Here is a 14,801-nt window from a genome sequence, read left to right on the forward strand (position 1 = left end):
AGACTCCACACTATTCCCACTGCCCGCTCTCTGCCCATAGCCCTGAATCAGTCTCCACCTAACTCCACTGCCCCGCTCTCCCAATAGTCCTACATAAAACCCAGACTAAACCTACTGCCCTGATCTCCCCCCATAGTCCTGTATCAAACTCCAAACTAATCAAACTGTCCCTCTCTCCCATTGCACGGCACCTGTGTCAATCCCAAACTAGTCTCACTGCCCATGCTCTCCCCCGAGCCCTGAAGCAAACCCCAAACTAATCCCACTGCCCCGCAGTCTCCCCATAACACTATCAATCCCAAACTAACCCCACTGTCCCGCTGTCCCCCCGTAGCCCTCTATCAGTCCCAAACTAATCCCTCTGTCCCGCTCTCCTGCCATAGCCCTCTATCAGTCCCAAACTAATTCCACTGTCCCACTCTCTCCTCAGAGCTCTGTATCAATTCCATCTTAATCGCACTGCCTCATCCTCTCCCCATAGCCCTGTATCAATCCCCAAACCAACTCCACTGTACCGATCTCTCTCCATAGCCATGTACCAATCCCCAAACTAATCCCACTGCCCACTTGCTCCCCAGAACCCTGTATCCAAAGCCAAACTAATCCCCCTGCCCCTCTCTCCCATCACATAACTCTGTGTCAATCCCAAACTAGTCCCACTGCCCCGTTCTCTCCACCTAGCCTGTATCAAAGCCCAAGCTAATCCCACTACCCACACTCTGCCAATAACCCTGTATTAATCCCAAACTAATCCCACTGTGCCAATCTCTCTCCATAACCCTGAATCAATCTCCAAAGTAATATCACTGCCCCACTCTCTCAATAAAACCTGCATCAGTCCCCAAACTAATACCACTGTCCTGCTCTCCCCATAGCCCTGTATCATCCCAAAGTAATCTCACTGCCCCTCTCTCCCACCCAAAGCCCTGTATCAAACCCCCAAACTAATGCAACTGCCCCACTCTCTCGCCATAGCCTCGTATCAATCTCCAAACTAATCCTCCTGACCCTCTCTCCCATCCCATAGCCCTGCATGAATCCCAAACTAGTCCCACTGCTCGCTCTCTCCACCTATCAATCCCAAACTAATCCCACGGCCTTATCGTCTCAACCCAGCTTGCATCAGTCCCCAAACTAATACCACTGCGCTCTCCCCATTGTCCTGTGTCAACCGCAAACTAATCCCACTGTCCCACTCTCCCCCAAGTCCAATATCAAACCCCAAGCTAATCCTACTGCCCCTCTCCCCCATCCCATATCCCTGTATCAATCCCAAACAAGTCCCACTGCTCCACGCTCTCCCCATAACCCTGTATCAATCCCAAACTAATTCTACTGTACCAATCTCTCTCCATAGCCCTGTATCAATTCCTGAACTAATATCACTGCCCTGATCTCTCAACATAGCCTGCATCAGTCCCTAAACTAATACCACTGTTCTGCTCTCTCCTCTTAGCTTTGTATCATTCCCAGACTAATCTCACTGCATCTCTCTCCCACCTCATAACCCTGTATCAATCCCCAAACTAATCCCACTGCCCTGTTCTCTGCACATAGCTCTGAATCAGTCTCCATCTAATCCCACGGTCCCACTCTCCCCATTGTCCTGTATCAATCCCCAAACTAGTGCTACTGTCCCGCACTCTCCCCATTACACTGTATCCCCAAATTTATCCCCAATCTCTCACTATAGCCCTTTATCAATCCCCAAACTAATGCCACTGACCTGCTCTCTCCCCATAGCTTTGTGTCAATCCCAAACGTATTTCACTGTCCCGTTCTCTCCCCGTAGCCCTGTATCAATTCCAAAATAATCCCACTGCCCCATTCCCTCAGCATAGCCTGCATCAGTCCACAAACTAATCCCATTGCCCTGCTCTTTCCTCATAGCCCTGCGTCAAACCACAAACTAAATCCACTACCCCACTCTCTCCCCCCAGCCATATATCAATCCCTAAACTAATCCCACTGCCCCTCTCTCGCCATAATCCTGTATCAATCCCAAACTAATCCCACTGTCCCACTCTCTTCCCTTGCCCTGTGTCAATCCCCAAACTAATCCAGTTCCCTTCTCTCCCAATAGCCCTGTATCGGTCTTCATACTAATCTCACTGCCCTGCTCTCTGACCATAGCCCTGAATCAGTCTCCATCTGATCCCACTGTCCCGCTCTCCCCGTAGCCCTGTATCAATCCCAAACTAATCCCACTGCCCCACGGTCTCCCCATCGCCCTTTATCAAACCACAAACTAATCTCACTGCCCTGCTCTCTCCCCATAGCCCTCTATCAACCCCCAAACTAATCCCCCTCCTCCATCCTCTCCCCATAGCTTCGTATCAATCCCAAACTATTCCCACTGCACCATGCTATCCTCATTGCCCATGTCAATCCCAGACTAATCCCAATGCCCGCCTTCTCCCCATAGCCCTGTATCAATCCCAGACTAATCCCTATGCCCCTCTCTCATAGCCCTGTATCAGTCCTGAACTTATCCCACTGCCCTGCTGTCTTCCCCGATCTTGTATCAAACCCCGACTAATTCCACTGTCCCACTCTCTCCCCATAGCCCTTTATCAATCCCAAACTAGTTCCACTGCCCCTCTCTGCCCATATCAATCCCAAATTTATCCCACTTCCCCGCTCTCTCCCCTGACCTGTGTCAATCCTAACACTAATTCCACTGCCTCTCTCTTCCCATAGCCCTGTATCAATCCCAAATAGTCCCATTGCCCCGCTCTCTCCCCCTATCGTGTATCAATCCCAAACAAATATTACTGTTGCACTCTTTCTGCTGTCCTTTTTAGCACCCCCACCCATGTCCACGCCCCACCCAAGATGTTGTTGACAGGCTGCTTCTCTGTCTGGCTTTGCAAATGAGAAGTTGAAGTTTTGACAGTATGATTATGGACCGTCTCTGAGGGACCCACAGACTGAAGGCGATTGATAAACAAACCCATGTGTGTCGTGCGGAGATAAGGAGACATGTTTTTCTGATGGGTGTGAGCTAATGTGATCTGGAGTCCGCTGACTGAAAGGCCAGTGGGAACCAAATCAGTACGAACAATCATAAGGGGATCAACCAAAAGCTCTGTATCTAAATGCACATCGCGTTCAAAACAAATCAAATGAACTGATAGTGCAAATAGAAATTAATAAATCCGACCAGGCACATGACTACAGGATGGCATAGATGGTATAGATTGGGATCTGAATATTGAAGAATGTGTGACATCCCAGATCTTGCTGTAAATCAGGAAATGGAAGGAAGATCACAGTCACCACGGACATGGTATTCAGCAAATTGTTGGGGCTATGGGTTGATTAATTCCCCCCCACCCCTGTCCGCCAGCCGGTTATAGAAATGGTTAGTGAGATAGTTGATGCATTGCTTTGAATTGTCCAAAATTCCTCAGACTTGGGAAAGGTTCCATTCGATTGGAAAACAATGACTGTAACTCCAGTATTCAAAGAGAGAGGGAGACAAACAGCAGGAAACTAGGGGCCAGTTAGCCTCACATCTGGCACAAGGAAAATATTAGAAATCGTTATGAAAGACATTATAGCAGGGCATTTAGGACCCAGAATCACAATGGCTTTGTGAAAGGGAAGTCACATTTAACAAAGTTATTAGAGTTCTTTGAAGGACTCACATATGCTGTGGATAAAGAGGAACCAGTGGATGTACTGTATCTCAAGTTCCAGAAGACATTTGATAAGATGCTTCATCTCAGGTTACCATGGAAAATAAAAGCTCATGGCATAGGGGGTGCCATATTAACATGGATTAAGATTGACTAGCTACAGCAAACAGGGAATTGGCATAATTGGGTCATTTTGTGATGTGACGAGTGGTGTGCCACAGGGATCAATGTTGGGGCCTCAGTTATTTACAGTTTACAGCGAAGGACTGAAGGCATGGTTGCTAAGTTTACTAATGACACAAAGGTAGGTAGGAAAGTAAATTGTGAAGAGGACCTAGGGAGGGTACAAAGGGATAGAAACAGAAAATGCGAGATGAACTCAGCAGGCCTGGCAGCATCTGTGGAGGCCGAAGCACAGTTAACATTTCGAATCCAAAACTTGGTTCTGTAGAAGGGTCATCTTGGCTTGAAACGTTAACTGTGTTTCTCTCCACAGCTGCTGCCAAACCTGCTGAGTTTATCCAGCACTTCTTTGTTTATTTCCAAATTCCAGAGTCTATAGTCTTCTGTTTTTATTTGAGGGTACAATAGTCAGGTTAAGTGAGTGGGCAAAAATCTGATGAATGGAGTACAATGTGGGCAAATGTGAAATTGTCCATTTTGGCAGGAAGCATAAAAAAGTTTATCATCTGAATGAGGAAAGACTGCAGAGTTCTGAGATGCAGAAGGATCTGGGCATTCTAGTGCATGAATCACAAAAGGCTAGTATACAGGACAGTAAGTAATTAGGAAAACTAGTTTATTGTGAGCGGTATTTATTACAAAAGTAGGAAGGTTATGCTTCAGTTGTGCAGGGCACTGTGAGGCCACAAGTGGAGTATTGTGTACAGTATAGAATATAAAAGTAAAGGTATAATGTTGGACTGGTATAAAACACAGGCGAGGCCGCAGCTGGAGTATTGCATGTAGTTTTGGTCACCACATTACAGAAAGGGCACAATTACTCTGGAGAGAGTACAGAGGGGATTTACAAGAATGTTGCCAGGGCTGGAAAAATGTAGCTATGAGGAGAGATTGGATAAATTGGATTTATTTTCCTTGGAACAAAGAAAGCTGAGGAGTGACTTGCTAGATGTGTACAAAATTATGAGCGGAAGAGATAGAGTGGACAGGATAAAATTGTTTCCCTTGGTGGAGAATTCTCAAATTAGGCGAAGTAAATTCAAGGTAAGTGGCAGTTGGTGTAGAGGGGATATGAGGAAGAACAATTTTATGCAGAGGGTAGTGGGTGCCTGGAATTCGCTGCCTATGTTGGTGGTGAAGGCAGAGACCCTAAACTCTACTGAAAAGTACCTGGATTTGCACATTAACTTACGTAGGCTACAGGGCTATGGGCCAAGTGCAGGAATCATAGAATTATAGAATCCTACAGTGCAGAACAAGACTATTTGGCCCTCAAGTCTGTACTGATCACAATCCCACCTAGACCCTATCCCCATAATGCCATGCATTTTACCCTAGCTAGTCCCATTGACACTAAGGGTCAATTTAGCACGGCCAATCCACCTAACCCGCACGTGTTTGGACTGTAGGAGGAAACCGGAGCACCCAAAGGAAACCCATGCAGACATGGGGAGAATGTGCAACTCCACACAGACAGTGACCCAAGTCAAGAAATTGAGATTAGAAATGGGCCCTGGGTGAATTCAGGCTAACATGGACAAGATGGGCTGAAGGGCCTCCTTCTATGCTGTAACTTTTTTATGGATCTATTTGGCGCCTTATTTAAGGAAAGGTATAAATGTATCAGAAGCAGTTCATAGAAAGTTTACCAAACTAATATGAAGCATGGGCAGGTTGCCTTATAAGAAAGGGTTGGCGAGATTAGGTTTTTAATCCACTGGGGTTTAGAAGAGTAAGAGGCAACTTGATCAAAACCTTTCAGATCCTGAGGGGTACTGGACAGGGTGGATGTGGAGAGGATGTTTCCTCTTGTGAGAGAACCTAGAACTAGGTGTCACTCTTTAAAAATAAGGAGTGGCCCATTTCAGGTGGAGATAAGAACATAAGAACATAAGAAATAGGAGCAGGAGTAGGCCATCTGGCCCTTCGAGCCTGCCCCGCCATTCAATAAGATCATGGCTGATCTGTCGTGGCTCAGTTCCACTTTCCCGCCCTCTCCCCATAACCCTTAATCCCCTCTCTTATCAAAAACCCATCAACCCGCTTCTTAAAAATATTTAGCGAGGCAGCCTCCACCACTTCAACGGGCAGAGAATTCCAGAGATTCACCACCCTTTGAGTGAAGAAGTTCCTCCTCAACTCCGTTCTGAACCGCCCCCCCTTTATCTTGAGGCTGTGCCCCCTAGTCCTACTGTCTTTTTTGAGCGGGAAGAGTCTTTCCACCTCTATCCTATCCATCCCATTCATCATCTTATACGTCTCAATGAGATCTCCCCTCATTCTTCTAAACTCTAACGAGTACAAGCCTAGTTTATTCAGCCTCTCCTCATAGCTCAACCCCCTCAACTCCGGTATCAGCCTAGTAAACCTCCTCTGCACTCCCTCCAAGGCCAAAATATCCTTGCGCAGGTGCGGCGCCCAAAACTGCACACAGTACTCCAGCTGCGGCCTCACCAATGCCCTATACAGCTGCAGCAAGACCTCCCTACTTTTATATTCAATCCCCCTCGCTATGAAGGCCAGCATCCCATTCGCCTTCCTGACCACCTGCTGCACCTGCAGGCTGGGTTTTTGCGACTCATGCACAAGGACCCCGAGGTCCCTCTGCACCGTCGCCTGCTGCAGTTTTTCGCCACGTAAGTAATAGTCCTTCCTACCATTCTTCCTACCAAAGTGGACCACCTCACACTTGCCAACATTAAATTCCATTTGCCATTTCCTGGCCCATTCGCCCAGCCTATCTAGATCCTTCTGCAGACTCTTCACACCCTCCACACAATTTGCCTTTCCCCCAATCTTGGTGTCATCAGCAAATTTCGACACCCTACACTCGGTTCCCTCCTCCAGATCATCTATATAAATGGTAAATAGCTGAGGCCCCAGCACCGACCCCTGGGGCACCCCACTAGTCACCAACCGCCAATCCGAATAGCACCCATTGACCCCCACTCTCTGCCTCCTATTTGACAACCAATCCTCTATCCACGCTAACACCCTACCCCCAACTCCATGTCCTCTGACCTTCTGCAGTAACCTCTTGTGAGGTACCTTATCAAACGCCTTCTGAAAATCCAGAAAGACCACATCCACCGGCTCTCCTCTATCCACCGCCCTAGACACAGGAGAATTGTTTTCACTGAGAGGGTGGTGAGTCTCTGGAACTGTCTTCCTCAAAAGGCAGTGGGAGCAGAGATGGATTCCTGATTACTGAGGGGGTGAAAGGTTATTGGGTGAGTCGGCAGGAACGTGGGGTTGGATCAGCCATGATCCTATTGCGCGACGAGGCAAGCTCGAGGGGCCGAGTGGCCTATTCCTGCTCCAATTCCATATGTTCGTATGGATAAATTGTCAAAGGGGAAAAGTTTGACAGGGCTGCAGGCAATGCAGGATTGTTTGGGACAAAGAGCCAGCAAAACACGATGGGCCAAATAGCCTTCCCCGACAGTGTACCGTTCTGTGATTCCAGCAACCGAAGAAAGGTACATGAAAAGGCTGGGAACAGAGGGATATTGACCATGTAGAGACAAAATGCTTTTAGCTTAGAAAGGTGGCATGTGTTGGTATGGGCTTGGTGGGCTGAATGGCCTTTTCCTGTGTTGTACTGCCCCTTGATTTTGTCTAAGTGGTGGATTGGCGCGTGGAGTTTGCACACAACGGGGACTCGGGATTCTCGGGCAACAATTTCACGCGTGCTTCTTTAAGGTGAGAATTTGACACTCGTTTTCCCCCTGCCTCCACAACCGCCCCCAACCCCCACATTTCCACAGGAGCTGAATAGCCCACACTCTCTCTCTCTCTCTCCGTTTGCCTCAGGTGACTGTCCAAGTGGAGAACTACGAGTACATGATGTTCTGGGCGCTGGGTGTGAGGCTGGGCGCCCCTCCAAGGGAGATGCAAGAGAAGATCCAGTCCTCCAAGGGGTGGTTCTTCAAGGGCCAGGTGAAGGCCCCGATGCACCGGTAAGAACCTGGCGCTGGTGGGCAAGTGAGTTGACAGCAACGCTTGAGATTACAGTTGATATGTGGGGAGAGCAACCATTCTGTTCACAGAATCTTCCCAGTGGTGGTGATTTGGTCCTGCCACGACCCTGGCTGATGGTATCTGCCAGGATGTCCCAAATTGGAAACACCGGTTCGTGGTGGTGTATGGTTAATGGTGTGAGGAACCGCAGCAATATCCAGTGAGCACAGTAACCAGTCCATTCATAGTATAACACTGATTAAAAACTGTTTATTACAGTAAAGAAAAAAACACATATACACAAGCAGGACTATAATGATGTAAGACAATTACTTACAAGTGACGACTAAACACACCCACAGAATTTAAGTAGTAATTAACCTTTTGATCCAAAGTACACTTACAAGATCGGAAGTCTTTTAGAACTTCCCTCTTCCCAAACAACATCCAATCCAACAGATCTACAGGTAAAAGCCAGTCATGTATAATTTCGGTGAGGTCATCCGTTTTGCGTGAGCACGTCAGCCATGTTGAACCTGATGTTACGAGTGGTGTGCCTCAGGGATCTGTTTTGGGGCCACTGTTGTTTGTAATCTTTATTAATGATCTGGATGAGGGTATAGTTGGGTGGATTAGTAAATTTGCTGATGACACCAAAGTCGGAGGTGTGGTAGATTATGAGGAAGGGTGTCATAGTCTGCAGGGAGACTTAGATAGGTTGCAGAGCTGGGCCGAGAGGTGGCGGATGGAATTTAATGCAGAGAAGTGTGAGGTAATTCACTTTGGTAGGAGCAACAGATGTGTCGAGTATAGGGCTAACGGGAGGACTTTGAATAGTGTGGATGAACAGAGGGATCTAGGTGTATGTGTACATAGATCCCTGAAAGTTGGGAATCAAGTAGATAAGGTTGTTAAGAAGGCGTACGGTGTCTTGGCGTTTATTGGTAGGGGGATTGAATTTAGGAGTCGCAGCGTCATGTTGCAACTGTACACTACTCTGGTGCGGCCGCACTTGGAGTACTGTGTGCAGTTCTGGTCCCCACATTACAAGAAGGATGTGGAGGCTTTGGAGAGGGTGCAGAGGAGGTTTACTAGGATGTTGCCTGGTATGGTGGGGAGGTCCTATGAGGAGAGACTGAGGGATTTAGGGTTGTTTTCGTTGGAAAGAAGGCAGCTAAGAGGGGATCTTATTGAAACATATAAGATGATTAGAGGTTTAGATAGGGTGGATAGTGATAGCCTTTTTCCTCGGATGGAGAAAGCTAGCACGAGGGGGCATGGCTTTAAATTAAGGGGGGGTAGCTACAGGATGGATGTCAGGGGTAGGTTCTTTACCCAGCGGGTGGTGAGGGATTGGAATGCCCTGCCTGCTGCAGTTGTAAATGCGCCTAGTTTGGGGGCGTTTAAGAGATCTGTGGATAGGTTTATGGACGAAAAGGGATTGGTATAGGCTAGTGGGTCATTGTTTTTGTAACTGGTCGGCGCAACATCGTGGGCCGAAGGGCCTGTTCTGCGCTGTAATGTTCTATTCATCCATCTTGAGTGTACAGGAATGTCTTGTTTAATCTAGGTGGGCTCATTCATCCTACAGTGGATGAGGCACCAATGTTTAACCTGGATGACTGGTCAATTTGAGGATGGGCATGCTGGCCATGTTTAATCATGGCAGGTAGCCCATTATGAGAAATGGGGCATGGTGGCCATGTTTAATCTGGGCAATTTGTGCATGTTCAGGAATGGACACCATGTGCATTTGGAGCAGAGGGGATGTCCCAAGTTGGTGAGAAAATATTTAATCCGTGCTAAACACTCATTGTTTCCCACCCTCTCCCCACAGGCGGTACTGCAAGCGGGTAATAATGGCAGCTCGGCAGAAAAACGGCCGGCTGGTCCTGAAATCCTTCAAGGACATCCCGCTGGAGAACCTGGAGCACCTGCTGCCGGCGGTGAAGATAGGCATCACCTTCACAGATCGCACCTTCCTATATTTCACCCTGCTGGCCGGGGGCTCGGCTCTCTTTGCCAACCTGACAGTACTGGGCTACTACAGCCTGAAGGTGGATTTCCTGCTGCTGCTGCTGCTCTTCGCCACGATGATGGTGTACCGCTGGCAGCGCCTCTTCCAGCTCAAACGTGACCAGCACGCCCTCAACCACGCCAACATGTTATACATCAAGACCACTTCCAACAACGGCGAGCTGCTCGTCACCCTGGTACGACGTGCCCAGCAGGAACACATCAAAGAACTGATGCTGGCACATGCCTTCAGCCTGCTGCTCCACCAATCACCAGACACCAGGCCCGATCACAGTGAGTAACACTCCCTCTGCACCGTCCCCATCAAACACTCCCAGGACAGGTACAGCACGGGGTTAGATACAGAGTAAAGCTCCCTCTGCACCGTCCCCATCAAACACTCCCAGGACAGGTACAGCACGGGGTTAGATACAGAGTAAAGCTCCCTCTACACTGTCTCCATCAAACACTCCCAGGACAGGTACAGCACGGGGTTAGATACAGAGTAAAGCTCCCTCTGCACTGTCCCCCATCAAACACTCCCAGGACAGGGACAGCACGGGGTTAGATACAGAGTAAAGCTCCCTCTGCACTGTCCCCCATCAAACACTCCCAGGACAGGTACAGCACGGGGTTAGATACAGAGTAAAGCTCCCTCTACATTCTTCCCATGTGTTGACTCTAATTCCTGTAAATTTCTATGAGATTATTTCTCATCCATCTAAGCTCCAGGGAATTTCTACACCAGCCACTGTGTTTCTCTTCATTGATCACCCTCCCGTGTTGGGAATCAGTCTCATGAATCCTGAGTGTATTGCTTTGAAGTATTTTCGTCCAGTACACAGACTCTAACCCAACTGACCTGAGCCCTGTACAGTTGTAGCCAGATTTATTCATTCCTGTACTCCAGTCTCCTTGCTATAAAGGCCACTTTGCCATTTACCTTCCTAATTGCTTGCTGTGCCTGCATATGCTAACATTCTGACCAAGGACGCTCTGTACCCCCTGAATGCCAACATTTACCAGGCTCTCACCTGCCCACGAAATTTGTTCCCCTTTTGTTGCCACCACCATGAATAAGCTCACACTTCCCTGTATCATACTCCACCTGTCACTCTCACGTCTGATCGATTGAGCAGGCTGTATCTCTTTGTGTCCTTCCCACGTTAGTTTGCAGCACCAGCAAACCTGAATACATGGCCTACTCCAGCACTGGCTGTGGCTTTGGTCATCTCGCTTTAGGGAGATGTGGAGGGCAGAGGGAGGAGGTTCCTCAAGTGGGTGGCCTGAAGGAGATTTACCCGACTTGACCCCAGGGTATGAGGGTGATTTTCCACAGAGGTTAGTGTTGGAAAATCTGGGGTTGATCTGCTTGGAGCTAAGGAGATCGAGGGGAAGATCTGAGAGAGGCGTACGTGATTAGCACCTGTTCAGATGAGGTAGATAAAGAAACCCTTTCATCATTCGCTGCTGGATCTGGGAAGCAGTTTGGACCAAGAATTGTAAGTTGGGGGGGAATGTAAGCAGGAACCTTTTTCATGCAGTCAGTGGTGATGAACCTGAGTTTGCTGCCTGTTTGGAAGTGGAGACACTGAACAACTTCAGAAGGAAATTGGAGGGGCTCTGATGGAAAGAGACTTTCAGAGCTATATGGGGCAGGTGTGGAATGGAACTGTCTGGATTGCTCTACCAAGAGCCAGCAGGATTCAATGGGCTGCATGGCCTCCTTCCTTTGCCAACAATGACACCACGCCTCTCATTATCCTGCCCCTTCCTTCAGAGTGATAGACACTGAGAATGTACCAGAAACATAGTCTCTCCTCTCTCCAAACTCTCACAGACAATTCCGTGAACCTCGCTTTCCCTCACCTTGTGTGTGGTACACTTTGCCATTACCTGACACAAGGAATAGGAGCAGGAGTAGGCCATTCAGCCCTTCAAGCCTTCTCCACCGTCAGTCTTGCACATACTCGAAGACTGAGCTTCTGCTGTTGTAGATAATTCCAAACGTTTAGCACTCTCTGTGTGAAGACGGAGGTGGGGGAGATGGGGGGGGGTTGCGGATTGTGGGGAGTGTGTACAGAACGAAAGGGACAGTCTGCAGGGTGGAGGCTGGGAGAGATTAAGTGACAAAAATGCTAGTAATGGTTGGAGTAAAAGACAAATGCTGGCCTCGCTGGTGCTCTCTGTATCTCACAAAAGTGTAAACGAATCCGCTTTATTTAAGTTTGTTCCTATAGTTTCAAACTTTAGTATGTCGCTCTCAAACTGGGTGTGAAATACTCCCATATTCTGATCACATTTAACCAGAGATTAATCCTCCTCTGTTTCTGAACACAAGATCTAAAAATAAGCTCTTTCACGGTTGCATCACGACCTGGTATTCAGGAAACTGTCTCAAACACATTCTCTCACCCAAAACCCTTCTTTCTGGTTGGTTTGTCGAGGTTCTGCAAACATTAAATTCTTTTTGTAACTCACATACCCTGCCTCCTTCCCTTCAGCTTCCTGACTTGTACTGATTCCAATATAACAGCATGGATTGAGGATCTCATTCTTCATTTCTTTGTTAGAGGATGTGGGCATCTCTGGCCAGACCAGCATTCATTTGCCCATCCCCGATGGGCATTGGCTAATGGACAGGAAAGAGAGAAGTGAAATAGATGGGGCTTTCTCATAGTTGGGAGGCTGTGATCCGTGGGGTGGCAGCGATCAGTGCTAATCAGCTATTCACAATCTATCTCAACGCACCGATGACAAGACAGAGATCAATGTATCCGAGCTTGCTGAGGATATCGAGCTAACTGAGAACGCAGACTGTGAGGAGGATACAAAGAGGCCGTAAGGAAAGACAGACAGATGGGTGAGGTGAGCAACAAGTCGGAGCTGTGAACTTATTCCCGCTGATCGAAAGAACAGAAAGGCAAAATATTCTTTCAACGGTATGAAGCTTGCAAATGTTTGAAGAGACTCACACAAGCTAGCATTGCAAAGACAGTAAGCAGTTAGAAAGACAAATGGCACATTGGGGTTTTATTGCATTGGCATTGGAAGCCAGGGATAAAGGAGTCTTGCTACAGTTATGCCAGGCTTTGGTGAGACCATATCTGAAATTGTGTACACAGTTTTGGACTCCACGTTTAAGGAAGACTTACTTGCATTGGAGGCCATACGGTGAAGTTCGGCCCTGAGAAAGGGGGTTTGGGGGTTGTCCTGTGATAGGGAGCTGAGTAAGCTTGGTTTGTGTTCTCTGGAGTAGAGTGAGAGACAATCTTATTGAGATGTCTAAGATGCTGAAGGGAGCTTAATAGGGTGGACGCTGGGATTGTATGGAATGGCAGAGCTGGCTTGATGGGCTGAATGGCCTCCTGCTGCTATTGCTGTGTTTGCTGAACATAAGGTCATAAAGGTTTACAGCATAGAAACAGGCCCTTCAGTCCAACTTGTCTATGCTGCCCTTTTTTTAACCCCTAAACTAATCCCAATTGCCCGCATTTGGCCCATATCGCTCTATATCCGTCTTATCCATGTAACTGTCTAAATGCTTTTTAAAAGACAAAATTGTACCTGCCTCTGCTACTACCTCTGGCAGCTTGTTCCAGACATTCACCACCCTCTGTGTGGAAAACAATTGCTCCTCTGGACACTTTTGAATCTTTCCCCTTAATTCTATGCCCTCTAGTTTTAGACTCCCTACCTTTGGGATAGAATATTGACTCTGTTCCATGCGATCACAACTCTGAGCTGCATTTCCACTGAGCTGGCAGCCAGCTCCTGGATTTGGATAGATAGGAGGAGGGGTGAGAGTTCATTGTCTGACCGCATTGTGTCTACTTTGACCCCCTCCCCCACACCACCCTCCCCTGGCAGGTACAGAAATGGCAACTCTGCTGACCAACGAAGTCTCCAAGTGGCTGAAGGAGCGTTCGGGGTTGCCCATCATATTCAACGGGGATCGAGCCCTGACCAATCTCCGCAGCTTCGAGAGGCAGCTGAGTGAGCGCTGAGGCCAGGAGGAGCTACCTTGCACAGGCCGGACACCATGGTGGCTGTGGGCATATCGGACATGGGTGGGAGACCGGGGGAGAAGGGAGAGGCAGGAGAACCTTTCCAGCTACTGAAGATCTCAACCACTCCCTCCCTCAACTCCACCTTCCCCAGCCACACACCCCACTGCTACCAGATACACAACCACCGCCAGAACACCAGATGGAAGCAATGGCTCCAGCTGTCGAAAAGCTGGCAGTCACCCACTATCTCTCTGAAGGACAACAAATGGTGATCTTCAGGACATCTGCACAGCACACAGCCCCTTCCAGTGAGAGAGGGAGGGGGAGCAGCCAGAGGGGTCCCGCAGAGTTCAGTGAGAAAGGAGCACCATCTGCAGGGTTTAAACAGGTGGGGCTGAGGGAGGGGTGAGGAGGGGGTGAGAAATGGGGAAGAGAATGGAATGAGGGGAGCAGTAAAGGGAGGGGGAGGGAGAGGAGGAGTGCAGAGAAGTGAGGGTGATGGGAGGGGTACAGAGGAGAGAAGCTGAGCTGAAGCAGAGGTATGAGGGGAGAGTGGGAGGAGAAGGTAAGGTGAATGGGAGAGGAGCAAGGGGTGGAAGCAGTCTGGGTGGTGAGGAGCGGGTGTAGAGGAGCAGGGTGATACAGAGAGGGTGAGGAGAGGGTGAAGGAAGAGGGTGTGGAGAAGGAACAGGGTGAGGGGGAGCAGGTGAGAGAGAGGGTGAGTGGGACAGAGTGAGCGGAGAGGGTGTGGAGAAGGAGCAGGGTGAGGGGAAGTGGGTGAGGGGCGTGAGGGCACTGGGTGACCCACAGTCAGGATAGTTGTGTCTGTCTGCTGCTCGATGTCCTGAGATCAGTTGATTGCCCTGGGAGAGAGAGCAGACTTCACTCCCAGTCCCAACACAGTCATAATTTAAAATAAACATTCAACATTCAAACCATTGTGTCTGTCTCAGTTTTTCAGTGTCTCCCCTCCTCTCCTCTTTATCTTTGA

General features: G+C 48.6%; 1 protein-coding gene across 1 annotated transcript in view; it reads left to right on the forward strand.

Annotated features, from left to right (window-relative positions):
- The window catches only part of LOC145344714 (transmembrane protein 143-like), a 35,938-nt gene extending 21,710 nt beyond the window's left edge, over positions 1 to 14,228 (forward strand). The window contains exons 5-7 of the mRNA XM_080191819.1: positions 7,638 to 7,783; positions 9,622 to 10,094; positions 13,671 to 14,228. Of these exons, the coding sequence (XP_080047945.1) occupies positions 7,638 to 7,783; positions 9,622 to 10,094; positions 13,671 to 13,807 (756 nt within the window). The 3' untranslated portion in view covers positions 13,808 to 14,228. The remainder of the gene's footprint in view (positions 1 to 7,637; positions 7,784 to 9,621; positions 10,095 to 13,670) is intronic.
- Positions 14,229 to 14,801: the final 573 nt, after the last annotated feature.

Source organism: Carcharhinus amblyrhynchos, chromosome 7, assembly GCF_965287045.1.
Source record: "Carcharhinus amblyrhynchos chromosome 7, sCarAmb.v2.hapA, whole genome shotgun sequence".
In the NCBI taxonomy this organism is placed as follows: Eukaryota; Metazoa; Chordata; class Chondrichthyes; order Carcharhiniformes; family Carcharhinidae; genus Carcharhinus; species Carcharhinus amblyrhynchos.